At 22.4% G+C, this 27,298-nt stretch overlaps 2 protein-coding genes across 3 annotated transcripts; both read right to left on the reverse strand.

Annotated features, from left to right (window-relative positions):
• Nucleotides 1-3,762: 3,762 nt before the first annotated feature.
• Nucleotides 3,763-17,511, reverse strand: Bma-skpo-3 (uncharacterized protein; the record flags this gene model as incomplete). Its single annotated transcript, XM_043078207.1, has 16 exons — nucleotides 3,763-3,952; nucleotides 4,191-4,308; nucleotides 4,466-4,529; nucleotides 4,855-5,058; nucleotides 5,325-5,423; nucleotides 6,100-6,238; nucleotides 6,549-6,653; nucleotides 7,603-7,802; nucleotides 7,994-8,129; nucleotides 8,249-8,444; nucleotides 8,788-8,831; nucleotides 9,019-9,211; nucleotides 9,683-9,864; nucleotides 10,036-10,165; nucleotides 16,412-16,579; nucleotides 17,454-17,511. The coding sequence occupies 16 exons, from the start codon at nucleotides 17,509-17,511 to the stop codon at nucleotides 3,763-3,765; spliced, it is 2,226 nt and encodes a 741-aa protein (XP_042934141.1).
• A 4,370-nt stretch (nucleotides 17,512-21,881) lies between these two features.
• On the reverse strand, nucleotides 21,882-26,607 carry Bma-bbs-1 (Uncharacterized protein; the record flags this gene model as incomplete). Of its 2 annotated transcripts, none has more annotated exons than XM_043078209.1 (9): nucleotides 21,882-22,131; nucleotides 22,457-22,632; nucleotides 23,443-23,612; nucleotides 24,198-24,315; nucleotides 24,561-24,716; nucleotides 25,223-25,365; nucleotides 25,520-25,799; nucleotides 25,991-26,107; nucleotides 26,356-26,607. In XM_043078209.1, 9 exons carry the CDS (start codon nucleotides 26,605-26,607, stop codon nucleotides 21,882-21,884), a joined length of 1,662 nt encoding a protein of 553 aa, XP_042934143.1. The 2 variants fall into 2 exon arrangements, with proteins under 2 accessions (XP_042934143.1, XP_042934142.1); XM_043078208.1 differs by having other exon boundaries at nucleotides 25,991-26,188.
• Nucleotides 26,608-27,298: the final 691 nt, after the last annotated feature.

Below are 27,298 nucleotides of genomic sequence, written 5' to 3' on the forward strand. Positions count from 1 at the left end.
GGCCCTTCGAGTTACTGCTCATGACGGGTTAGTTTTTAAAGAAACAAAAACTTGTTTAGTAACACATACCCTAAAAATAACTTCTTCAAACATAATTTCTCAAATACACATGAATCGGTATTTTTCACTGTAACATCTGAATTTATTACAATAAAGAAAAGGAAAAAGGTCTAATAAGTAAACAAATTTATGTTTCTATTCCATAATAGTATCAACTTGTTTTTGGAGTTATTCGATAATTACTACTAGTGGAAAAAAAAGTAGGAGAAACAAGACAATTTTAATTTTAATAAGTATATCCATTCGTGACAACTACGAATACTCTAATCAGCAAGAAGAATTAGCAAGTTATTGACGTTACATACTATAAATAGCACTTACTCATTACTTACGCATTATATAATAATTCTTATCATTTTTATCAATCTTTTCAATCAACGATCCCATACTATTTCTACTGTTCACGACACTTTACATGTACTAATTACATGTATCAGTGCTTATCTATTTCTTTTTTCCATATTTTCTCTCTCAACCTAATACGTTATAAAAAACTACTGAAAAAAGAAGAAACCGGAAATATAACTATTCCGGAAGACAATTACACAGAGTAATTGTTGCATCGATGCCGAATGCAAAGAACAATGAAATTTGGTGTCTACATGAAACGCACAGGCATAGAATTATAATGAAAAGCTAAATTGAATTAGCGGCGAAAGCTCTAACCTCAAAATTATTATTTTTAGATGGTTTTTATTTACTTATTTATTTTCATATCAGCAACATTTTAGCATAATTTTTTTTCTTCACAGTTTTTGATTCGAATGACTGTTATTTTCCTCAAATTGATAATGTTTAATTAAATTTAAAATGCAGAAGTTTTATTTCAAAATAAGAAAAAGCAATGTTTATGCATTTAAATAAAAATAATTCTTATATAAAAAAAATATTCATCAAGTAAAGATGATAATGATTAAATAAAAGTGATAATCACATTTCATGAAAATTAATAACTGTATAATTAATTGTTATTTCATGTCATTCAATAATCATATTAGACATCTTAAATCTTGAATTTTTCATAATTTATGAGTATCTTTTTTTTTTTTTATTAAAGACTGATCATTTTTTTTGAATTGTTTCATTTTTATAAAATTCAAAAAAAAAAAAAAAAATCGTTATTTTCCTTTTATGAAATTGAATGCCACAGATTCAAAATTTTATTTGGCTTTGATTTAGCCAAATTTTTTACTGTTGATACAGATAATTTCAGCATCAAAAAACTTTTTAAGTAAACAAATTTGTCTTACTGATCATTCCTGTTGAATCAAATGTAACTTTTTGAGTTAAATTAAATTTGCATGATTAGTATCTCATCAACTACTGCAATTAAATTTTAGCTTAAAAAAATTTTTTTTAAAAATAAAGCAAGAAAACCTACGAAAATTTTAGTGCTAATATTTGAACCCAAATTTTTAATATATGACCTAAAAAATACGATACAATTTACGAAAAGGAATGATTTACTTTCCTAATTTATTGCTAATTAATAATTAAAGCAATTATAAATTATTTACAGTGTTTTTTTTTTTTTTTTTTTTTTTATCAATATTCATTCATTCTTTAGTTTTACTTTTTGTCTTTTTTAAAATTTTTAGAAAATTTATTCAAAAAATATTACGGAATTTATTTTTTGAATTCTTGAAATAATGTAAAACAAATATTGAATTAGATATGATGCACACTTTATAATGTTTACATAAAAAGAAAAGAAATTTGGATAATATTACATTTTTTTTTGCAGTGAATGTTTGAATAATAAATTCTATCCGTAATTTGATATTATACTTTGAGATTTTATCTAAGATGAAATCATTTCCGTTAACTAAGGTAAACATAAGATTAACTAAGGTAAACAATGCAGCATTTTGTGATGTCAAATGATAACAATTAGTTAAGTTAAGAGATAAAAGTGGATAAAGGTTTAATTAAAAGTTAGACGTAAATTTTTTAATTGCGTCATTTCAACTAATGACGTATCACTTTTGTTGGCATTTTTCATAAAATAAATTCATTTGTTTATAATTTTGATAAGTGCAAAAATTTTGAAACTTTTAACAACTGGTATTATAAGTATAAATTTTGTTAATTAATCAATGTTTTATATTTTGTTTAAAGAATTCAATTGAAAATTATAATAAAAATGATATGTTAAAATTTCTGAAAATATGATGTTTTTTTTTTTTTTTTTTTTGCATTTGTTTTCAATAATTTTTTCAAATTTTTTAATCTCTTTTTTCTTTTTTTGAACATTTTTAAATTACTAAAATAAAAATACCAGAAGAGAAAATTTCGATTGGAATTACAATAAATTTGCTTTAATTTTGATTAGGATTTTATTGCAATGAATCAATTTTAAATGTTAGATACTGCGTTATAGCATCTAATTAAAACTAATCAATAATTATTAATTAATTATTAATTTAAAAAAAAAAAAAACTAATCAATAAATTAGTGATAAACAATGAAATATCAATATACATATGTGCTAATCAATACATTCAAATATATTCAAACTGATTAATAAGTAAGTTGATAAGTAATAAGTAAGTAAGTGATTAATAAGTAATAAATTAAGCTAGGAATTACTTAGAAAGATAAACTAATAAGCAGAATAAATCAAAAATTCATTTCATCCACTCATTATGATAAAATCGAATTGCCACACAATTGTTATCTTATCAATATATCACTAACTTATGCAACTAGTCATCTGTATTATCAGTAGATAGATAGGAAAGTTGAGAATCACAGTTTGATCTTAGTCTCATGAAGTGTATTCTATAAAGGAAAAAGGTTTGCATTACTGATAAATGATATGATCAGCTTAACAAATTAAGAAATGAATATTGTACAATTGATTTTATCTTGTGGAAAATTTGTGAAGTATAAATAAATGAGAATTATTAAAGTATTAGTATAATTTAATAATTTGTTGAAAATTCTCTTTCCTTCCTATTTAATTATTACACAATCATCTCTGCCATATAAAATTTCTATTTATCATAATTTATTTCAAGAAATTTAGTTAGTGAAAATATAAAGGCAAAAATGTTTTGATGAGATGAAACTTTCAAATCTTACAATAATATCACAAATTTTATGATACATTATGTTTTAAGCTAAGAAACATTTTAAAATATTGATGAAATCACGGAATTTTGGGTATAAATAATTTTTCATTCATAAATGAAATCATTAAATGATATTATTGAGTAATAATATCAAATAAAATGTAATGAATATTTTAACTAAAACTTTTTTTTTTTTGATGAAACTTCCATGACGAGGTAATATTTTAGTAAATCTTTTCATCAATTCAAATTCGACAAGTTGAAACTAATTGAAAAAGTTCAGGCAGAGTTTTACTTATATAATCATTTAGTGATGCGACATATTTTTATCAATAACTAATCTTTATCGAATAAAAAGGTAATTTTTCAGTCTTTAATAAGTATTTAAATTCCATTTTAATTTCATGTGAGGATTTCATAAAATGGTATGAAAAGTTTATTTGAAATCATTTATCTAAAAAATGGTTCCAAAGTAGTCCAATATAAATTATTAAATTTTAAATGCATTTAATTGCTTTTTCCTTTCATGTGACATTTGGCAGTCAGATCACTTGAGCTTATTATATATTCAAATAAAGATCAGATCTGTTATCATTCTTATCAGATCAGTTATCATTCTTATTTCCAATTATTCCTTCCATTTTGATAAGTCTATTTGTGATATCTGGCCACATGATATCATCTGACCAATCCGAAATGCTTCACGTGGTACTTTACTGATATTATCACCATTATCGCAGAGTAAACGAGAGAAACTACTTTTACGTATCTCAGTTAGTTGAGCTCGCGTGAAGATACCTGGATTCTCATAGTAAAACCTGTAATTGTATTTTAATTGAAGTAATTAATTATCCTATTAATAGCTAATCAGTTAACCTTTTTGACATATCATTTTTTATCTAATTTCCAAACTAATATGTTACATTATGTTAACATATGTTAAAAAAAAATAAAATAAATTCTAAATTAAATAAAAATTCACTGGCTTTTTTTTTTGTCATTAAATTTTAGAAAACTAAGGTATGTTAAAATTTGAAAGATTTTTTTTTTTTTTACCGATCACCATCTCGTGTCCTTTGAAATTGTGGTCCAATTATACATGCAAAAGTTGGTCCAACAAAACCTCTTTGGACAGGATCTTCTAGTAAACCACCCACAAATAAGTCTACTTTATCTGAAACTTTATTAAAATAAAAATTTACATTTTACTAAAAATAATCAAATTCTTATTTTCGTTACTAAAAATATGAAAATATTAGTGCATAAGAAAGAAAAAGTTTCAATGAGAAAATGAATGAAATTTTAGCTAATTTTTGAAAAGTTAATCATACCTGGTGTACCATAAACTTGCTTTAGTTTTGCTCGTATTTTAGGATTCATAATTTCGCGTGAAAACTAAAAATTCAAACAAAGATTAAATAAAGTTTAAAATTTAACTAAATTATTCTCATTAGCTTTTAGCTGTTAACTTTTGCTAATAATTAAATATTTAAATTAGTGCATACAATGTACATTGTACCATTCTTGCTAATAATCTTTGTTTTCTTCAACAAAATTTATAATTAAAATTATTGAGGTAATTAGCAAACATTTTTTGTAATGTCTTAGAAATTAAAATTAATTAGTATTTATTCAGTATTTCAAAAAAAAAAAAAGAATTAAATTAAACTAATCAAATAGATGAGCAATTGCAAATTTGGATGAAATAATAGAAACAAACATCATTAAACGTGGTAGCACGTGAAAGTCCACAAAATTGTCGAAATCTCGTATATGACGGTAAGCCATGATCACGACCACGTTGTATATTAATGGTACCAAGGTCTGTATTACCAAACATATTTTCTGTTATCGATCTCGTAAGTCGTTGTGGTCGTTTTACAGGTAATATCATCATACCACGCAAAATGGGATCAATGCCACCCTAAGCATTTCCATAACTTCTGCTCACTAATAAATTTTTATTTATCAAATTTATCTTAATTACACTTATCAATTTTTTTATATATCAATAAAAAGAAATATTTATAATATCTATCTATTTACATAGTTATATGCAAACAAAATATTCCTCTATAGCAAATTTTATTATAAGCTAATTTTATTTACTCATAAAGCTAATTTTATTTACTCATTAAAATCATTTCTACGTAATTTTATTGCAAATGAATTCGATGTATGTAAACTTACACCAAATATCAAACGATCAGTATGTAGTGTTCCTTCAACAAATGAAAAACTTCCCAAAGAAGTGTTATGAAAATGTTGATCTAAGCGTAGATAAATTTCCTAAAATTTTACTACAAATTTATCACTGTAATGGAAAATTAGTAAATGTTAATTATCTTTAGCAGATGAAAGAATTGAAATCACTAATTATCAATCAATCAATCAATGATTTGATTTTTTTTTTTTTTTTAAAGAATTGAAATCACTAATTATCAATCAATGAATTGATTTTTTTTTTCTAAAGAATTGAAATCACTAATTATCAATCAATCAATCAATGATTTGATTTTTTTTTTCTAAAGAATTGAAATCACTAATTATCAATCAATCAATGATTTGATTTTTTTTTTCTAAAGAATTGAAATCACTAATTATCAATCAATGATTTGATTTTTTTTTTCTAAAGAATTGAAATCAGTAATTATCAATCAATCAATCAATGATTTGATTTTTTTTTCTAAAGAATTGAAATCACTAATTATCAATCAATCAATGATTTGATTTTTTTTTTTTAAAGAATTGAAATCACCAATTATCAATCAATCAATGATTTGATTTTTTTTTCTATCAGTTGTATTATCATTTGTATTATTTGTAGTCAATCAAATATTTAAACCAATTTTTTGGCTTTTTTTTTTTTTTTTTTTTCATTTCCATTATTAATTTTTACTTCGGCTGAAAAAAAAAAAGAAAGTAAATAAAAAGAAATTTTGAGTGGAAATTCATATTTGCATACTTGAATCATTCCATGACCAAATCGAAAAGCTGCTGAATTGAATTCATTGACCAAAGTAGGGTCAACATTCTGATTATACCCACGATAGTGACCAACTGTTGTTGCAAATGCATTTCCCAGAATTGCGGGTAAAAATTCTCTGCAAACGGATCAAATTTTAATAATTTTTTTTTTTTTTAATTTCAATATCTATCATTTAGGTGTAACAATTATATAATTAGCAGGAAATTTTTGTAATGAATGGATAATTTATTGAAAATAATACCAACATATTATTAAGTAAATTTAGGATGAAATATTGGCTCAATGAAATTTTCAATTAATGATGAACAATTTATTTCTTCAATGAAATTTATCAAATTTTTTAATTTCAATACTTCTAATTAATTAATTAAACTAAAATCTTTGATTATTATTATTATTAGAAAAAGTAAAACTAAATGTGTAACCTATAAGTGATAGCTTGAACTTCTGCACCAACAATTTTTCTTGCTTCCATAAATAATCGATCACCGTTCCAATGCGGGTTTAACTTTCGTAGGCCATTAACCAATCTGTCAAAAAAAGTTTATTTAAACTTAAATGCAATTAAAAATAGCTGTAAAGTTAATTAATTATTTATAATGTTATAATTCTAAAATAAAAAATATCATTTTTAAATGAAAGCTCCACAAATTCACTTATTGAAAACAAAAATTTTAAAATCAATCCTTGGTTATTGGGAAAACTTTCCTTCATGTCATATCAAAACAAATGTCAACAATCGATGCATCACGTGAACGTGATTTTTACACGTGTGATTTACGTTGACAATACTCATTTTAAACGGTTGCATTCACATACTATGAAAATAATATTTGATCAGCTTATTAGCGCAGATAAAAATGCGATATAAGACAACAGCTTAAAGAAAAAAATATATATATATATTTTTTTTTTTGACTTAAGTAACAAATTTTTTACAGATTGATAAATTTTATATGAAAAATGAAAAATAAATAAATTTGCCTTATTTCATGGATACATTTTTGTATTAAAATAATGATAATACAAGTATGAAATTGCTGATACAATAATTGTTGATAAAGCAATTACTGATACAGTAATTAAAGCTAACAATAGGAAATTTTTTATTATCACTATGCTATTCCTAGAAAAAAAAAAGGTATGAATAAAAAATATATTTATTCCAGATTAGTGAATTTTTTATTGAAATTTCAAAAAATTATGAATAAAATATTTTATTGTAATAAAAAACGATAGTTTATTATAAATTGTTAATAGTTTCTTATCACAATTATTAGTAATATTTTAAATATTTCTTTTATTATAACATTATTATTAGTAATTTTAAATATTAAAATAATTATAACAAATAATTTCACTTTTTTTTTTTTTTTTTGTAATAAATTAATATTATAATATAATTTCTTTTTTTTTTGATAAAATTAAAAATTTTTTTTCGAAATTTGGAATTTTACTAATTGAAACATAGAAACATACCGATTATGTTCTCGTGTTAAGATAATGTGATAAGAGCTAAGGCCTATAAATAAGTTTATACGACTGTCACCGGCGATGAAAATAGCTGAACAGGATGCAGCATTCCGGCATGTTCTTGTATCAAATGGTAGCAAACGGAATCCATTAAAGAAAACTGTTTTCAAAAAACCTGTCTTACCTTCTCGAAATTTATGCAAATCCTAAAATTTAAAATTATATTCATAGGCATATAGACAAAAAAAAAAAAAGGCATTGGACAATTGCGCTTTCTAATATCATTTTTTTTCACTATTTTGCGCTCCTTATCAATGAAAAGATTAATTTGAAAAGAAATATTAGAAATACTATTCTATAATATTGAACTTTTTTTTTTTTTTCAAAAGTAACTTACTCCAACACTAGATCCATAAATTGGTGATCCATCAATAAAATTAGTATTTTCATTAAGTTGTTGTCGTGGTTTTTGTTTTCCGGAACCACATATGGCACTAGAACGTGACACTCGAATGCATCTATTAGATTTGAAACTAAAATTAAAATTAAAATTGAAAAAAAAAAAGAATAGAATAGAACAGCAGAAGATATTTTCATCATTTATCAGAGAGTTTAATTAAAATACAAAAAAGATAAATGAAATGATATTTACGTTTTATTTGGATCTTTTGGTAAGATAGGCACAGCCATACATCGGCCACGGATATTCTGGCAAATATTGCACTTGGCCGATGGAACAAGTGTTGTTTTGGCCATCTCATGAATGAGATATTGTCCCCATTGCATTAATAAAGCATTGTATTCTCCATGTTGTACCGATTTTCGAGATGAAAGTATCAAACGACTAACTTCACGAGCATTTGGTCGAATTGAATGCATAGAACCGGAAAACAAATTCAAATATTTGATTTTATTTTTGATTTTAATTTAAATTGATTACTCATACACGTCTAAAAATTCAAGCTGTTATTTTATTTTGGTATTCTTTCTCGATGGTTACTTTAAAGATAAAATTTTATTTTATTTCACTTTAGGATCCTTTTAATTAAACTTAATACGAACCAATACTAAAACTATTTAATGTATGTCTCATACGACACTTTTCAAAAAATTAAAAACTCGTTGAAAATTTCTAAAAAATTTTTTTGTAAAATTAGATAAAAAAATTAAAAAAAAAAAAAAAAAACGAACCAACTGGCTCTGAAAGTTTATCATCATATTCTGGGAGTAGCAATCTGAAATATATAATATATCTTTGAACATATCAAAAGTTAATGGGTATTACTAACAATGAATTCATTTCAAAAAAAACTGGAGGATAATAATTTAATATTTTAACTTTCATTCAAAATTATAAAATTATACTAACTATTTGCAATATTTCAATTTATTAATATTTGAAATATGCAAATTAATGATAACCTGTTGTAAGGTCGAAACGCAGCGCCACGTAACGGACGGAAAAGATTATTGCATGTACCATCCATTGTACGATAATAAAGATTGTAACAGAGGGAACGTTGACATTCTGCTTCATCTAAACGTGGGACACAGCTAAAGGCCATGTTCGATCGTACTACTTCCTCTTGAGTTAATGCCCTTCGACCTGATAAATCTGTAATATTCATATTGTAAATTACAGTGGCTTTAATGAACTTTAAATTAATCTAATTTTTATATTTGCATTTTAATTGTAATTTAAAGTATAGAATTGCTAATTAATTACTTAAATATATTTGCATCTAGAATTTGGCGCTTTTTGTTGTATTGCAAGTTAAAGAAAACGGCGGTAATATTGATTGATTTATTGATTACTGATAATAAAATTGCTAATTAATTATTTAAATATATTTGCATCTAGAATTAGGCGCTTTTTGTTGTATTGCAAGTTAAAGAAAACGGCGGTAACATTGATTGATTTATTGATTACTGATAATAATAACTGATAATAAAATGGAATTTGATAAACTTTATTTTAAATGTTAACTTTGATGCATTCAATCATAATGCATGCATATGCATACTGCATGTCAGATTAAATTAGCCATTTAGATTGTTATTTGAATTTAATAAAACTAGCACTAACCTTCAACTGAGAAAATGAGTCGTTCACGGAGTAAAATTTCAGCTGCATTTGAAGGATTTGCTTGAATCTGTTTACATCGATCTAAAACTGTTAATCGTCGAGTGGTTGTAGTTTTGTGTGTGTGTGAACGTAAAGTGACAGTTGAATGATTGCTTGGCCGATGGTGATGATTTTTTAAAGGCCTAGAAATAACTTTTGTAGTTTAAATTCAGTAAATTAGAGAGTAATAATTTAATTTTAAATGCTATCATTGCTATTTAATTAATGTCATCAGATGAAAATTTAAGTATAAATTTAATTTTGCAGCCAATTTCAATGTCTATTTAATTAAACAAATTTCAATAAATGTATGCCTTTTTTGTTTATTTTTTCGAAGGCGCTTTCTTTTAATCTTTTTATTTTTATTTGATCGATGAGAATTGCGTGTTGCAATGGTGGATAATCGACGCTGCTGATTGTTACGAAGTGATCGTCGTGATGCTTCTAAATGTGAAATTAAATGCTTTTATTTAATTATTTAAATTAGCTTAAAAGATGATAAATAAACTGTCAAAAGATATTATTTATCTTTTTTTTTTTTTTTTTTTCAAATAATATAACTTTTTTTTTCAAATTTATTCTTGATTTTGAAGTTTTTTTTTTTTTTTTTAAGGTATATATTTGAAAATATTTGTTAATGACTTATCTTTTCATCCATAATTTTATAAATGTTTGAAACTAGAAATGAATATCTGTTATTCAAGTAAAAAAAAAAAAAATATATAACATAAATCGAACTGGAAAAAATTATCAACCAACAATCATTTGTTAAAATGTTATTATAAATTCATATCACTTGTCAGTCTTAAGTTACATCACTCTCAAATAATTTTTCTTGGTCAAAGAACTGTTTGAATTTAAAATTTGAAATTTTTGCAATTGCAATATTATCATTTGCTTTGCTGTGCCATTGCATGCCATTAAAGATGATTAAAGTAGTTTTTAAAAATTTATCCCAAAGTTAGTTTTCTCTTTAAAAAAAGAAATCGAAAAGTTAAAAAGATTCAATTTTTGAAATTTGAATTTAATGTTACTTTTAAAAAGTATTTTAAAATGATGTGTAGAAAAGAGAAATAAAAAGTCCATCAAATATTTCTATTATTACAATGTGTAAATAAAGCTTTCTTATTGACGATAACAAGTTTTTTTTTTCAGTAGTGAAATTTATTAATTTCTTATTTTTCATTCATTCTAATAAATGGCGCTAATGTTATTTAGCGCCTTATGTTAACACATAATTCGCTACATTTTTAATTAATTTTAGTTTGCTAATTTCACTTTTCAATCACAAAATTTCATTTTAAAAATTTATATTTAAAAAATTATTCTAGCTAATTGAGTAAATCAATGAATGAAATTAAATATAAAAGAAGAAATCAGAGAACGAAATGAATGATCCAAAAAGTATGTTCACAATTACACAGATTATACGACATTTGCGCATTCATTCGGATAATTCTGATGTTGCATGTAACATAATCATTAATTATAAAAATAAGAAGATTATAAAACTTTTACATCAAAAATTAATTAAAATGTAAAACTCACTATTAAAGAAAAATTTATAAAATTTGTTGTAATTTTAAGAATTTCAAAAGATTTTAATTAAAACAAAAGACGAAATATTAAATTAAAAATTAGAATTTCTATTAGAATGGTAGCATAAAATTTAGTAACTATTCTTTTATAACTATAAAAAGGTATATAATTGTTAATTATTTTTAGTTTAATTATAATTATTATATTAGATGAAAAATATTTGATCATTTTTGCTAAATTATTCATTCAATTAAATTAATATTAATTCTTTTCAACTTTTCAAAACTTGTTTTTAAATTATCATTTAGTACCGTTATTATGGCTAAAAATGTTATCGAATCAATCCTTTTTCATTTTCTAATTTATGAGTCATTCCAATTTGAAAAATGTTTACACATTTTCAAATAAATACTTTTACTACATTTTATCAATTTTTCATTTAATATTGCTATCATAATTAACTCTTTTCTATTAAAATATTTGGAAATGAGGAAAGTTCTAATCTAAACAATCACTAATTAATTCGATTTAATTAAATGAAGAAAGTTAGATTGTTTTTTAGAAATTATTTAGGTAAACAGAATTATCTTCTCAATGTCATCTAAATATTCATTGTGACATTTTCAACAGTGACAAGAACACTTTCCATTTCTTATTTTCACTAACTTTTCTATTTATTCATCCATTTGCCTATTTCAAATTTTGAAAGAACAAATAGAAAATAGAAAAGTTTGTTTTTTACTTTAAAAATTTAAAATTTTCAAAATTTTCACTTTGTCAATTTTTAGTATTTTCAACAAATAAAATTGTCTCTCTTTATAAATTTTTATAAAAATGATTGCATTTTAACCTGTAATTTCAGAAATAAACATTCAGTTTTTCTTTTTTCGAATAAAATTAAAATTTTAATTACCAGAAAATGCAAATATAAATTTTAATGCATTTTCATATTTAACAAAATTACATTTTTGATTCTATTTTCTTTCTGTCAGCTAATTTTAATCCATCATTTCTATTACTTATGAAAGCATTTTAATTTACTGAATGAAAAGTTTTAGAGATATTTCTAAAAATAAAATTTCAAATTAAAAAAAAAAAATTAGATTATAATAATGTTCAATAATTAAAACAAATCCATTTATGGTGATTAATACAATTTTAAAAATATATTTTGAATAGAAAAATAGAGAAAATGAAGAAAAAAAAAAGTTGCAACAACAATAAATCAATAAATCAATAAATCAATCAGTTTAACTAATAAAAAGTAAAATCGTTTGCTGTAGCGAAATCTTTTGAAATTTTCATTTATTTTCTTTTCCATCATTATCATTCATATGTTTTAATTTGCTATTCAAAATCTTTAAACAAATTTCATTTCTTTTTTTTTTTTTTTTCATTATACAAATTTGTTTTCTATTTCAAATTATAATTATTTATACAATTCTAAAAACATTAAAAAGAAAAACTTTTTTTTTTTGCATATTTCATTACTGATTGATTATTTAATTACAAATAAAATTATTTAATTACAAATCTTTTTCATTAAAAAAGAAGAAATAATTAAAAACTCATTTACAATCATTTTATATAACAAAAATATATTCTTTAACAATTTATTCGGAATATATTATCAATTAAAAATGTAAATGAGTATAACTTATTTCAATTAATTTAATTTATAAATTAGTGAGACTCCGAATAAAATTTAATATATGCAAAAATGTTTTATAAAATTTTAATTTATCATAGACTAATTATTTTATCCATTCATTATTGTTAGATTCACCTTATCTTATATTATTTATTAATGAAATTTTAAAGGTTTCAAAGTTTCTAAAAAATCTAAAAAAATTTCTGAATCATTAAAAATTCATTAATTAATAATTGCAAAATTATTAAAAATATTGATGCTTAGAATTAATAATATTTTAATAATTTAATATTTTCTTATATATAATTTATTAAATTGCTGAATAAATATTATAGTAAATTGATCGAATATTTGCTAATTAATAAATTAAAAGTCATAAATAAATTAAAATTAATAAATTAAATTGGAAGACTTTTCCTATATTTCCGTCAATTTTTGTATTTTTTTTTTCTTCATCTGAAATTTTAAAAACAGTTTTGAAACAGTGTAATAGTGAAATGATGAATGAATTGTCGTCTAATTCAAATTTTTTTTTTTTTTTTTTAAATTTTAAATTAAACTTTGTCAAAAATTTTTGACTATTAGCATATAGCACATACTTATTAGCCTAATTTTTTTTTGACAATTTTAATCACAATCATAAATTAATATAATTAACTTTAAAAAAATAAATTTTTCAATGACATTTCATTTCTATTTTTTCCAAATAAAATTTCATTATTATTTTAAAAATTGGTTGGTCAGTTCCAGTTATTTAATTATTAAAGTTTAATTTATTCTATCATTTTAAATATGCAATGAAATAATTTTCAGTAATTTTATATTCAATGTCACAATTTTTAATTTAAAAAAAATTTCCACCAAATGAACAATCAGCTGTCTAAGACTTTTCATTCAAAAAAAGAAATGAGGAAGTGAGATTTCATTAAAATAAAGCTAATTTTCATTTTTACTTTTTTAATGAAAATTTAAAATCAATTTTTTAATAAAAATCACAGAGATAAAATATTTTTTACTTTTTAATTTTTTTTTTGTTTTGATAAAATTTCTTTTTGTAAAAGGTTGGAAAAACGTGTTTTTACAATGATGATAAAACTAATTACTTCCCCCTTTTTTATTTTATTTTTTTTTTTTTGGAACGGACAATTACACCGTACAATTGCGCAAATGTTTCCGTTTAATGGGAAAAATAAAATTTAATGAATTATTTGTTTGGGTAAACTAATTGCATACATATTATTGTGAATTCAACAAAAATATAAAATAAATCTTAGCAAATTTATCTTTTGTTATTTCAATAAATTTAATTTAAAAATGAAATTTTTTTGCTATTTTGTTAAAAAAAAAATTTAATTGTGACCAAATGGCAATACAATTTTACAAAGATTTTTGTTAATTTAAAAAAAAAAAAAAGATTTGAAGTTTTTATTTTATGAAAAATTATCGATTTTTTTTTTGTTGGAAAATAATGAACGATCGTTTTGATATGTAACTTTTTAACAAATTTAAACTCATCAATTTAGTACTATCATAATTATTTGAGAACTAAAAATTATTTTGGCTATCAAGAAATTATCAATTTGTATCATCGTTTTTTATCATTTCTCATTCAATAATAAGTATTAAAAGTTAATTATTATAAATAATATTATAATTTAATTGTTTATTTAATGCGAATTTAATGAACGAAGTAAAATTATGAGAGCTTAACAAAAATTTGAAAAAATCAAACTCTAAAATTTAATTATTTTTAATTAGGAAAGAATCACTTTAAAAAAGGAAAAAAAGTTATAGAATGATAAAATATATCTCAAAAAAAAAAAAAACAATGAGAAAAGATAAAACGATAGCGAATAATGTCGATGATTCAATCTTATATCATAAAATTAAAAATTATCAATGATATCATAACTGATAAGATAACGAATGCTATTTTAAAATTATGAAATGGTACAGATCTCATTTTAAACGATATCTACAAAATTTCTTTAAGAATTTTATCAATGTCAAATTGAATGATTGTTAATTATCTATCATAACTTCTATTTTTTTGTTTTAAAGAGACCAATTTTAGATATTTTATCAAACTAAGAATAAATTTTAATTAATGGTTTACTTATCACAAATGATTATTTCAGATGAAAGATTATGTTAAAAAATTTTTTTCAAATTTAAAATTTTTGTCAAATTTAATTTCTTTTTCGAACAATCTTTCTTTGATTAAAAGCTAAAATTTTCGTATTGTTAGCATAGAAAAAAAAAAATTATGAAAATAAAAAAAAAGAATAATTTTTAAAAAATTTTTGCTTAGTATTAGAAAAGTCAATGAAACAATTAGAAAGATAAAATTGAGAGTTACTATGAAACTTTTGAAATCGTTCAAAATTTAAAATTATGAAAAAAAAAAGGAATGAAATGCTAACACTTCAATTGATAACTTATATTTAATTGTTCGAAAGAATTTTTGAAATAATTGAAACTAAAAGTATCTAATTAAAATGACAATTAAAGTAAATAGATTAACAGACTGGCTGATAAGTCAGTAAGTAAATTTACGAATTTGCAAATGATTTATCAAATTTTAATTGTTATGAGTAGCAATTTAATTAAACAAACAATAAGAATCATCGTTACATATACAATAATTACTATAATTTAGTTGTGATTATTGTCATTGCATATTTATTGTACTAACTAAATTAGTTTTTTGTGATATAGATAATAGCAATACAGTTGATATAATTTATCATTATCATTACTCTATTATCATCATTAAGATTTGTTATTATTTTATCAGTATTGCTATTTTATTATCATTATTATGAGATTATTATCATTATTAGTATCACTGTTCGTATTCAGTATCATTAGTATCAGTATCATTATTGCTATTATCATTATTATCACTATTGTTATTACTATCATTATTATTTTCATTATTGGTATCATTGTTGTTATTTCTATTGCCACTATTGTTATTATTATCATTATTAGTATCACTGTTATTAATGCTATTATCCTTATTATCACTATTGTTATTACTATTATTATCATTGTTGGTATCACTGTTGTTATTTCTATTATCACTACTATTATTATCATTATTATTAGCAGTAGTGATAGTAGTTATTATGAGGGAAAAATAATCACTATTACATCATTTTTGTTATCCATATTGTCGGAATGTGAATAATTTTAGGATCAGTTTAGGAATAGCCACTGGACACGGGAAAAGTGGCCGGGCAGCGCGGGTAATTATTTCCTACTTAAAAGAGAAGCGCTATGGAAGAGGTTGTTTCTTCCGAATCGTTGCCTTCAAGGGGAAAATAATCTTTCACAATTAAAATGGACACACAAATACACAACATACACACATGCAAACATACACACATACAAACATACACACATACAAACATACACACATGCAATTTGCCTATTGTTTTCATTTTAATTTATCGTTAATTAGCATTATTAATTAAGTCAGCAGAACTAATTCATACTTTTGTGGCAGGTGTTGCAAGCTAATTGACAATTATCACTCATCCATCCTTTGTTAGCGGTGCATTCCCCCGCGGATGCCCAGAAGCGACACCATTCATGTTCGTCGCAGCAACCATCGCGACACTTGAAACGTCTCGTGATTGGATTATTGTCATCACCACTAACTCCTGAAATTAAATTTCAATTGACAGTATTTATTTGATAATCATTCTCAATAAATTCATTACTGATTTAATAGCATAAATTTAATGATAAAAGTAAATAGTGATAAGGTTTTAAAATTTTTGTTTATCATATAAGAAAATGGTAAAGTATTTTCGAAAAGTTGATAGGTCTTAAAATCGTTTAAATTTAATTTTAATGTTATTTCTTCTTTCACTTTTGCTAATTTTTCATTTCCAGTTGAAACTTTTAAGAGTTTAAGTATCTCAATTGAGTAGTTTTTTTCTTCTGAGTAATTTTTTCTTAAAATTAGGTTCATATTTTCTGAAAGTTGTCAAAATTAATTAACTTTTATATGAAATTTTTGAGCAAAAAAAAAAAAAAAAAAAAGTTGAAAATGCAACGAAAATATGAAATTCAGAAGTAATTTATAAATTTAAATTATATCTAAAAACCAAATTTTTTTTATCATTAAAACAGGCAATAAATGTTCCACTATCGTACATTTTGGCCTTTTTTTTTTGTCGAACTATTAAATTTATTACATTAAAAGAATATAAATTCTTAAAGTCTTTGATTTTCAAATAAAAAAGAAATGAAATTTGATTTTTTGTTTGTAATTGAATAATATACGAAATTTAAGTTTTTTTTTTTTAGAAAAAGGAAGATAATATTTAATTTATTTTATAATTAATACCATAAATATTTTTTAAAAAATATTTTTAAATAATTTTTTACTGTTGAAAATCAACCTTGATATTACCAAAGATTGTGTATACTATCTATTTAACCTTTCTCTTTGTTTATGTCTTATTCATTCACTAATATTTTTGCTAATAAATAATTAAATTAAATTAAATTAATAAAAAATAAACTAACCTTGAAATAGAATAAACAAAAGAGCTAAGATTGCAGACGTTGAATAGTAAATTACCATTTCGGGTATTTCGGAAGAACTGATAGAAAAATTGAAATATTTAAATTGTAATTAAATTTGTAAAATTGAAATAATTAATAAGAAGCAAAATTACAGTATGAGCTATTAAAATACGTCGAAGAATATTAAAATAATAATAATTTTTCCTCTTCCTTTACGATAAATAATATTAGCTTTATCGATTTTTGATTTTATTGTTGTATCAATTAATAATTTAAAAATTAATAATTTAAATACAAATATTTAATTAATTAAGCAAATTGATGCATTTTTCAATCTGTGACAATACTATAATTAGTTTGAAATTTTAATGTCATTAATAAAATGAATAGTAAGAAAGTGAATAGTATACGATCGATACAATATTTATTCTAAACGGAATTATTCCTGTTTCAATTCCGTAAGAGCTACCGAAATTGAGAAGTGAAACGGTTTCTCGTCTTTGCTTTCCAACCACAATTGTGCAATGCTTTTTGAATTTTGTTTACTATCAATGAAGAGATGGAGGTAGAAGGAGGTGTCTCTACCTGTTTCCAAGCAAAATTCAAATTAAAAAAAGGTATACAGGTAAATAGTGAAGGTTATATTTCCTTTTTTTTTTTTTTTTTTTCTAAAAGAGAAATAATGATAAATGGGATTGGTTCTGCTTTTTTTTTTTCACATCTTTTTTCAAATAGTTTTAACAAATATCTCTTTTCCCTCCCTCCTTTCTTCCTTTCTTTTCTTTTCTTTTGAACAAATTCTTTGGAATATGCAAAATAATCTTTGTTAATTTTGACATTTAATCACTATTAAGAGATAATTAAATGATAAATTTGATAGCTTTTTTGAAACTTTGTAATAATTTTACACTTTCAAAGTTTTTGTTAATTAGTAAAAGTGAATACAATCAATAATGTAAATTTAATTAATTATATTTATAGTTATTAATAGATAAAATTTTATTATTAATTTGAAATATTATTAGCATCAGTTATAATATGTTAGTCTTGTTTAATTAATTAAAAAAATTTAGCCAAAATATTTTACTCAGTCATTAAATCATTTAATTTTTTTATGCTCTACGATTAATGATGATTGATTTATAATTAATATTAATTTTTCAAGTAATCATTCCATGTTTCGGTATGTTAAATAATTTTAAATCTTATTTATAAATTAATAATTTAGGACTTAATTGATGAAATAAAATACATCAAATTAAAATATTCCTACCTATCTGTCAATCTGTCATATTTTAATTCGCTTATGAAAATATTAAAATAATTTAATAATGAAATTAGCATCGAAGAATTTTTTTTTTTTGCGTTATATTTGTTTAAAAAATTTCTTTTTGTGCATTATACATTTGTGTATAAATTATATTTTTAAACAAATATAATTTTTAATCAAATCAAATTAGTATTCTTTGACTAATTTCATTTTTGCTAAATTTTTCCTTTCACTTTTAATGAAATAATTGAGCAATCATTAACGAACATATTATAAATGCAAAAAAATGGCTGTAATACTTCATTAATTAACAACAATACTTCATTAATTAATTTAGTTAATTAATACATCAATAATGAAATAGTCTAACAATAACGGAATAATCTAACAATAAAGAGGAAGTAGTCGAACAATAGGTCTAATTTTAAAGGAATAATCTAACAATAAGGAGGAAGTAGTCGAACAATAGGTCTAATTTTAAAGTAATCTAATTTTGCGACATTAATGTCATTTGTTATTACTATGAATAAGTGATATTAATAGAAAGACAGCAATTTTAGTTAATTAATAAATCAATAATGAAATAGTCTAACAATAACAAAATAATCTAACAATAAGGAGGAAGTAATCGAACAATAGGTCTAATTTTAAAGTAATCTAATTTTGCGACATTAATGTCATTAATTCAAAAAAAAAATAAATAAACATTAATTTGTTATTACTACTCATAAGTGATACGAAATGGAAAGTTAAACAAAAATTTGGTCCAAATATTCCTTTTAAATTGATAATTTACTAAAATGAAATTACAAATAAGCTTGTTAAATATAACTTATTGAAATAAACGCTATAAAAACAATTTTATCAACAAGTTTTTCGTTAACAATTTGTGTCTTTTGCAATCTCCTCACTCATAAATAATATTTATGCAAAACATTGTCAATTAAATAAATTAAAAAAAAAAAAAAAATTGAGAGAGAGAGAGAGAGAGAAGTGACAAGTTTTTGAAAAATTGTGAAGAGAAATAACACTTGAATAAAATTAAATTATTTTTAAACTCACTTATCATCTTGTTTCTGTAAAAAAAAAAAAAAGAAAATTTGAAATAGTAGACTGGCTATGATAAAATTTTTTGATTTAGATAAGAGAAGGAAGAAGGATAAAATGTAGGAAAAATCATATTTAACAATCTTGTTTTTTTTTTTTTTTTTTTGTGCTTCACAAAGTAGAAAGTTTTTTTTTTTTTTTGAAAAATGCTATTTACAAATTTCAATTTTTTTTTTTCAAAAGAATTTTGCTTGAGGTATTTATACAAAAAAAAAAAAAAAGAAAGACATTAAACACTTCTGTTTATTAAATGTTATTTAAAAAAAAAAAATAAAATAAATAAACTATAAAAAGATTTTACACCTTTTTTTTTTTTCAATGTTATCCATCGATTTTAAATTCCTACATCGTTTCAAAAATTTTAAAAGTAATAAAATAAGGATTAAAGTAAGGATTATCTGTTACTTAACATTTAATAATTGTTTGTGCTTTTTTTTTTCTTCCCAATTAGCATATTATCATTGTTATCATTGTTATCATTTACATATTATTTATTCAAAATTGATTACTTAATGATAACAATTAGCCAAAAAAAATTAAACATAATAAATGTAATATTAGCATAATTTATTGATTAACTAATTATTTAGCAAAAAAAAAAATAAGAATTAATAGAAATTTAAAAATTGGAATTTAGTATATTAAATAATAAATAAATTTTGTTATTTTTAAATTGCAACTTTTAAATTAAACAATATTATGTGTTATTTTTTCCTTTTTTTTTTGTTCTTTCAAGCGATTCTCAACATTTGATAACAGCATTTTTCCGAAAAATGAAAAAAAAAAAAAATAAACAAAATTTTGACAATGAATTTCCAGTTTTTTAATTTTAATGTGGGAATGTTAACACTTCATAAGATATAACTGATATTGTCAAAACAAATTTAAAAAAAAAAAAGAGACACTGAGTGAAGGACAGTAAGTCTAGATGACATTTCATTAGTTTGAAATGATGACAGAATGTCGTGTGCATAAATAATAGTGATAATAGTGATAACAGTGATAGGACATAGGTGATAATGATAAAGAAAGAGTAATAACAACCTCTTACAATAAAATTGCAATTATTTCTTTTTTTTGGAAGTATTTTTTTTTAAAGAAATGCAGTTTTAAAGGAATGTAATTTCAAAATCCTAAATTATAATCTGAAATTGTACAGAAGTAAATAATCGACTCAATTCTTATCATTTTAGTAAAAGTTTTTTTTTTTTTTTTGTAATTTGAAACTCTAAAATATTTTGATTTTTTTTTTTTTTTTTTTTTGATTTTTTTTTTTTTTTTTTAGGAAAACTTTTTCATTTTTTAAAGAAATACAAACATTTCCTCAATTTTATCTTTTGTGTAATTCTAATGAGCGAATATTATTTATGTAATGTTAACATGTGATAATGATTATCACTTCTTATCACTTAATGCATTTAAATTTATTGTAAAATAAAAATTCAAATTTTTGAAATGCTGGAAAATAAAAGTATGATAATTCTTTCTTTTTTTGCTCAATTAAAATTAAAACAATAAAATAAATTTTAAACATTTCGCCAATTTTATCCTTTGTAAAACTAATTATCATTTTTATAATAAACTTTTTTTCTCCAAATTTCAACTTTTAATTGCATTTAAATAATTTTAGTAAAATCAGATTCGAATTTGAATTCAATTTTTAAAATATACATATTAATATAGAGAAAATGATATAGCAAATGAGAGAAGACCTGTACTTACTTATACTTTTAATAGCTATTAAAGTTTGCAAATTTATAAATATGTTTTAAAAATTATTTCAACTGATTTTTTTACGTTTTATAGTTAAAACAATTACTTATAATTTATAATTACTCAGTCGATTTTTGTAATTTAAGCAAAAAGTTGTTTTGTTTTCAAATTTGAAAGAATTTAATGATAAGTATATGAACCAAATTACTTGTAAGTAAGTAACAATCATTATTTTACTATTTATATTATTTATACACATTAATATAAACGTACATCACAAAATTACTTTATAATAATACAAATTTCAATTTCAATTTTTAAAATATTAAATAAACAAATCAATCTAATAGGCTCATTTCACTAATAGGCATAGTAACCAATGCAGCAACGATTATCTTACAGTTATCAGCTAAAATTATCCGGACATCATCCGAAATACCCTTTTCCGGATTCAGGCAACGCACAACAATATGAAATACATATGTCATTCCAGATACTAATGCTGGAACCGGAATTGATGAATCTTCAAATTCATATAAATCCGGATTGTAGTGAAACATCAAATAAAGATGCTGAAGAGGTGTTTGGCTGAAATGATGCATGCAAATTTTTGCTAATAAATTATTTTATTAATATTAATATTAATTTGCTAATAAATTATTTTATTAATTTTGAAATGAATCTAAAATTTTAAAAATAAACAAATAAATAAATAGTCTACAAATAAGAATAGAATGACAATAACAAAAATATTTATTATTGTTTACTTTTAACAATAATTCACACAAATAAAATCTATTTTCCAATGAATTTATTTTATATTACAAAGAGAAAAGATTGAATAAAAAAAAAAAAAGAAAAAACGAAACAAAATTAAATTTCTTTATTAAAAAAAAAAAAAAAAAAAACATACGAAGTAGCTTGAAGTTTAACAATCATCCGGAAAATTGGTCCAAAACCATTAATTTCAACGGATATTTCTACTGCTTCATTTTTTTTAGTCGATATTGAATTTAATGAATTTTGTGTTAAATTTGCAAAAGCTTTAGTAACTGATAATCGTAACATAAATAGATCCCTTTGAAAGACCTAAACAATGTATTTTAAATTTATATTAAATTCATTAGCAATTATTATTGTTAGAAACTAATCAATTATTAAGCTATTAATTATTATTATTGAAGTCTATATCACATTTTGCTATAATCATTATCATTATCACTGATATCTACAATCAGTCTTTATCATGAAAATCAAATATCATTACTCATTGTCATAGATTTGCTACATTTCCTTTAGTAATAAAAAAAGAAAGAATGGAATTTGAAAAAGGAATTTTCTTCAATAATAGAACAAAAGGTTTAATTGTATTTGATAAAATCAGTAGAAATCAATGAGATACAACAAAATAAGCAAAACAAAAGGAAAAGATCAAAAAAAAAAAAAAAAAAAAAAAAGGCTGCAAATCGTTTTCTTTGTTCTAAGCGAAGAATAATTTAGGATAAATAAATTTGTCGCATAATAACTTTGTTTATCATTTATCATTTATCTACCTACCCGATTGATATTTATATCATTAACAACGAAGAGATTGAAATTAAGGATTTGAATTTCAAACGAAAAAAACTCAAATGGAAAATGCAACATTTTATTGCATATATGAAAATTAAAAATCAATTAAAGATTAGATTAACATAAATTATCCAGGTTAAATTTCATTGCAAAATTTATTTTTATTAATTCAAATAATTTTAAAAATTATTTGAATAAGAATTTTTACAAATTTTATTCGTTCAAATTAATTAATTAATTAATGAAACTTCAATTAGTAATACACTTATGATCTTTTCTATAAATGATTTTCATTTTAGTTTGTGTAAAACTAACAATGCTAAATACCTGATGCATAAGTTGCGCATGTTTACGTTCACGTGTTGTTTGATCGACGTAAATTTGCGTCCTACGTGGTATGTTTAATTTACGAAATTGTGCTTGTACAGGGCCAATTTCTCCAATTTTCTCTTCCAGTGTTGCTGTTCGACGGAAAAGTTTGACAATTAAGCCACCAGCTTGAAAATTTTTTTTTTTTAAAAAAGTATTTCTTATTGTTATATCAAAAATTATTAAATATTTAAGTATGATATCACAATGAGACTAAAGAAACGATAATAGTAAATAAATGCTAGCACTAACTTAAATCCATTCTGACATTCTTTTCCATTTGTATATTATAATGAATATTTTATAGGACAGAAAAAGGAATGAAAAATGAAATTTAAATTTAAGTTCCAATTTCATTTGCTTATAAATTTTAATTTATTTATTTGTCTTTTTGCAAAAATATTTTATTTTTATTCTTGAAATTTATTTTTTCTTTCATATATGTGCATATTTCTTTTTTGAATATGTTAAAAATATTGAAAAATGATTAGCATAGAAATCAAAAAAAATTTTTGAGTTAATGAGTAAATGAGTTTTAAATGAGTTAATGAGTAAGTAAGTTTTAAATGAGTTAATGAGTAAGTAAATTTTAAATGAGTTAATGAGTAAGTAAATTTTAAATGAGTTAATGAGTAAGTAAGTTCTAAATGAGTTAATGAGTAAGTAATTAATACAAATAAACAAATAAATAAAAGGCCTAAATTTAAACATACATATTGTGCCAATAATTAGTGCACCTTGTTCACGCCCCAACTGTCCATATTTAATCCAATTTATAGGTTCATTAATTACCTGTTGATCCACTAATGATGTTTCATTGTAAATTCTCACCTGAAAATTTACTTTAAGATCAATAAATTTTATATGAAAGTAAATTTTAAGCATCTATATGAATAGATCAACTAAATTTATCACTTATCAAAAAAGTGAAATGATAGTGATGGATGATATTTCTTTGTTTGTAAATTTCTATCTTACAATATATTTTTTTTTTTTTTAAAATGAAATTAAATTAATGCTTAGATACAAATTCAAATTTAGGTTTTTTCTTTTTTTTTATTAAAATAAAAATGAACCTCTTTATTGAGTGCAACTAAGAGAGAAACATATTGTTTAGGTTCATAAGTAAAAGTATCGATACCACATATCGTTTCATCCAATTTTATTTTATTTTGACATTTTCCATTGGCAGAAAAAAACGATATTGTCTGATCGGTACATGCTACCACTAGCTAACATGAAATTCATACTTGGTTTTCATTTAAGTTACAAAAATTTTCATGACAAATTTTGAAAAAAAAGAAAAGATGAATTCATCTATTGGTACTTTCTGATTATATTTAAATGTTGAAATAATATGCCGAAAGGAGAAGAAATGACAAATGTACCAATAATAGTACCATAATAAATAATAAAATTAAATAAAATTATTTAAGAACTAGGTTATATGACAAACTTTTAAATAATCAGACTTAAAATTTTTTTTTTAAGTTCATTCTTAAATTTCTTAAATTTGTCAATTCTTAAATTTTTAAATTCTTAAATTTGTCAATGATATATGCAACACTTTCAGACTAATTAAGAAAAAGTTATATTACTGAGAAAAATGTTTGAAAGAAAATTTTTGCTAATTAATTTGTTAAACAATAATTAATCTAATTTTAGTGTTATAAAAATTCCTGATAAATTATCTTCTAATATCTTACTATTTGACATATATCATCGATTAATTATTGACCTGTTTTCCAACACGAATCATATCAATAATATCAGCTGTCATAGTGATAATTGGATTCAATACTGATTTCATATCTCGTTTGATACAAAAAATTTCTGAATCTCTTGTACTTACAAATATTCGATAATCAACTTCATATAAACCTGAAATACGACAAGTAATATTCTTAAATTTTACAATATAAATAGCAATTTTAATCAAATATTTGCTTAATGTTTATTAATCAAAATGTATTTTTTAAAAATTGAGAATTTAAAATTTAGCTTTTTATCATTTTAAATATACTTTGATATTAACCTGCAGCATAAAGAAATACAGGAACTCCTGGTATTTTACATTGAGTTAAAATGGTAAATGCTTGTGTATCGATACAATAAACATATCCATATTCAGTGGCGCAAATGATACAATCGATGGCGCTAAGCTCTGCGCTCGATCGTTTCATTGTTGTCATACAAGTTATGGTACTTTGATGGACTAGTTTACTATTTAGACATTGTTGAAGTATACTTTCTCGATCGCTTTCTTTACTACATAAAAATGCTTGCGAACGAGTTGTCAATTCCATGCCACCAAGCTATGATAAAATTTACTTATCATTTTTATCAGTATCTCATTTCTTTAAAATATTTTTTATCATTTAAATCAAAAAGTCTTAAAAAAAAAATGATTGATTGCATTTCTCAAAAAATTTTATTGCTTAATTGTAACAGACTTCAATAAATTAAACTTTTTTTTTTAATTTATTTTTAAACAAAATGATAGAACCTGATGAAGTAATTTGATGAGTACAGCATGAAGTTGTGAGGTATTAATGTGACCAGCTTTAACATGTCGCCAAGCTTCTGCTTCATCTGCGTTTATTTCCAATGATGGTGGTGTAAACTTGTAAAATGGTTTTAAATTTTTGTAAATTAAAATTGATGAACCACAAGCTACCGCGAGTGATGCTAAGCTAGGTTGTATCTATAATGAATTTGATTAAAACAAATGAATTTTACAATTAGGAATAGCAAAAATTAAACCTATCAAAATATGCCACAAGTAAATACAATAAATTTCTGAAATCAAATTCTAAAGATTTGAGATTTAATAAATATATATAGAAATAATATGAATTTTTGAATACTTACATTTTCATTATTGAATGACACTAAGGCAGCTGGTAAATCGCTGAGGACATTTGCGCCAATAATTTGTAAACCTCGAAACACTTTCAATTGGATATCATATTTCTCGGTGCCAAAATCACCAATTACTAATTTATAATCACCATCACCATAAAGATCAGCCAAACAAACACAACTTGGAAGGGTATTAAGGCCAAGAGATGTGGCTTGTAGAGCTGATACCCATTTGCTGCTACTATTTTCACTTTTTTTCATACTAAAATTTGAAAATTTCCTAAATTTTAAAAATTTAAATTTCTTAAAAATTAATAATAACAAAAAAAATTAAACATTGAATTAAATTATTTCCTTAATAGTATGCAATATTTAATGAGCAAAAATACTTAAATATAATACATAGTATTATATTTAAGTATTTTTAAGTAATCTTTTTTCTATAAAAAGTATTTGAATTTCTGATAATTGTAAAATAATACTAAATGTTAAATAAATTGATTAAATAGTTTAAAGAATGAAATATCAATGTCATTTGGTTACCATGGTAATCTTCTCTGGATAACTGAATTTGTTTACTTTAGCTTAATGCTACTTCGATTATTTGTTATGTTAAGAAATAAAGTTATTGATTACTTCAGTAAAGAAAGATATCAAAGTTTCAAAAATTTTTTTTTTTTTTTTTCATTTTTGTTGATTAAAACAACAATGATTTCAATAACTTGTCCAAGTATAATCAGTTGAAATAAAGTTAAACTATTTCAGGTGCCAGGATTTCGAATTTTATTTGTTAAAACAATTGTTTATGCTTTGACTAAATTTCATTTTATTGTTTTTGTTTGTTTCAGAAAAGAAATCAAGAATTTTATTTCAAAAAAAAAAAACATATTTTTACTCAAATATAATTAATGACTACCAATACATTTTATATATTATTGTGGCATCGATTACA

The sequence above is a fragment of the Brugia malayi genome (genome assembly GCF_000002995.4).
Source record: "Brugia malayi strain FR3 genome assembly, contig: Bm_v4_Chr2_contig_001, whole genome shotgun sequence".
NCBI classification, from domain to species: Eukaryota; Metazoa; Nematoda; class Chromadorea; order Rhabditida; family Onchocercidae; genus Brugia; species Brugia malayi.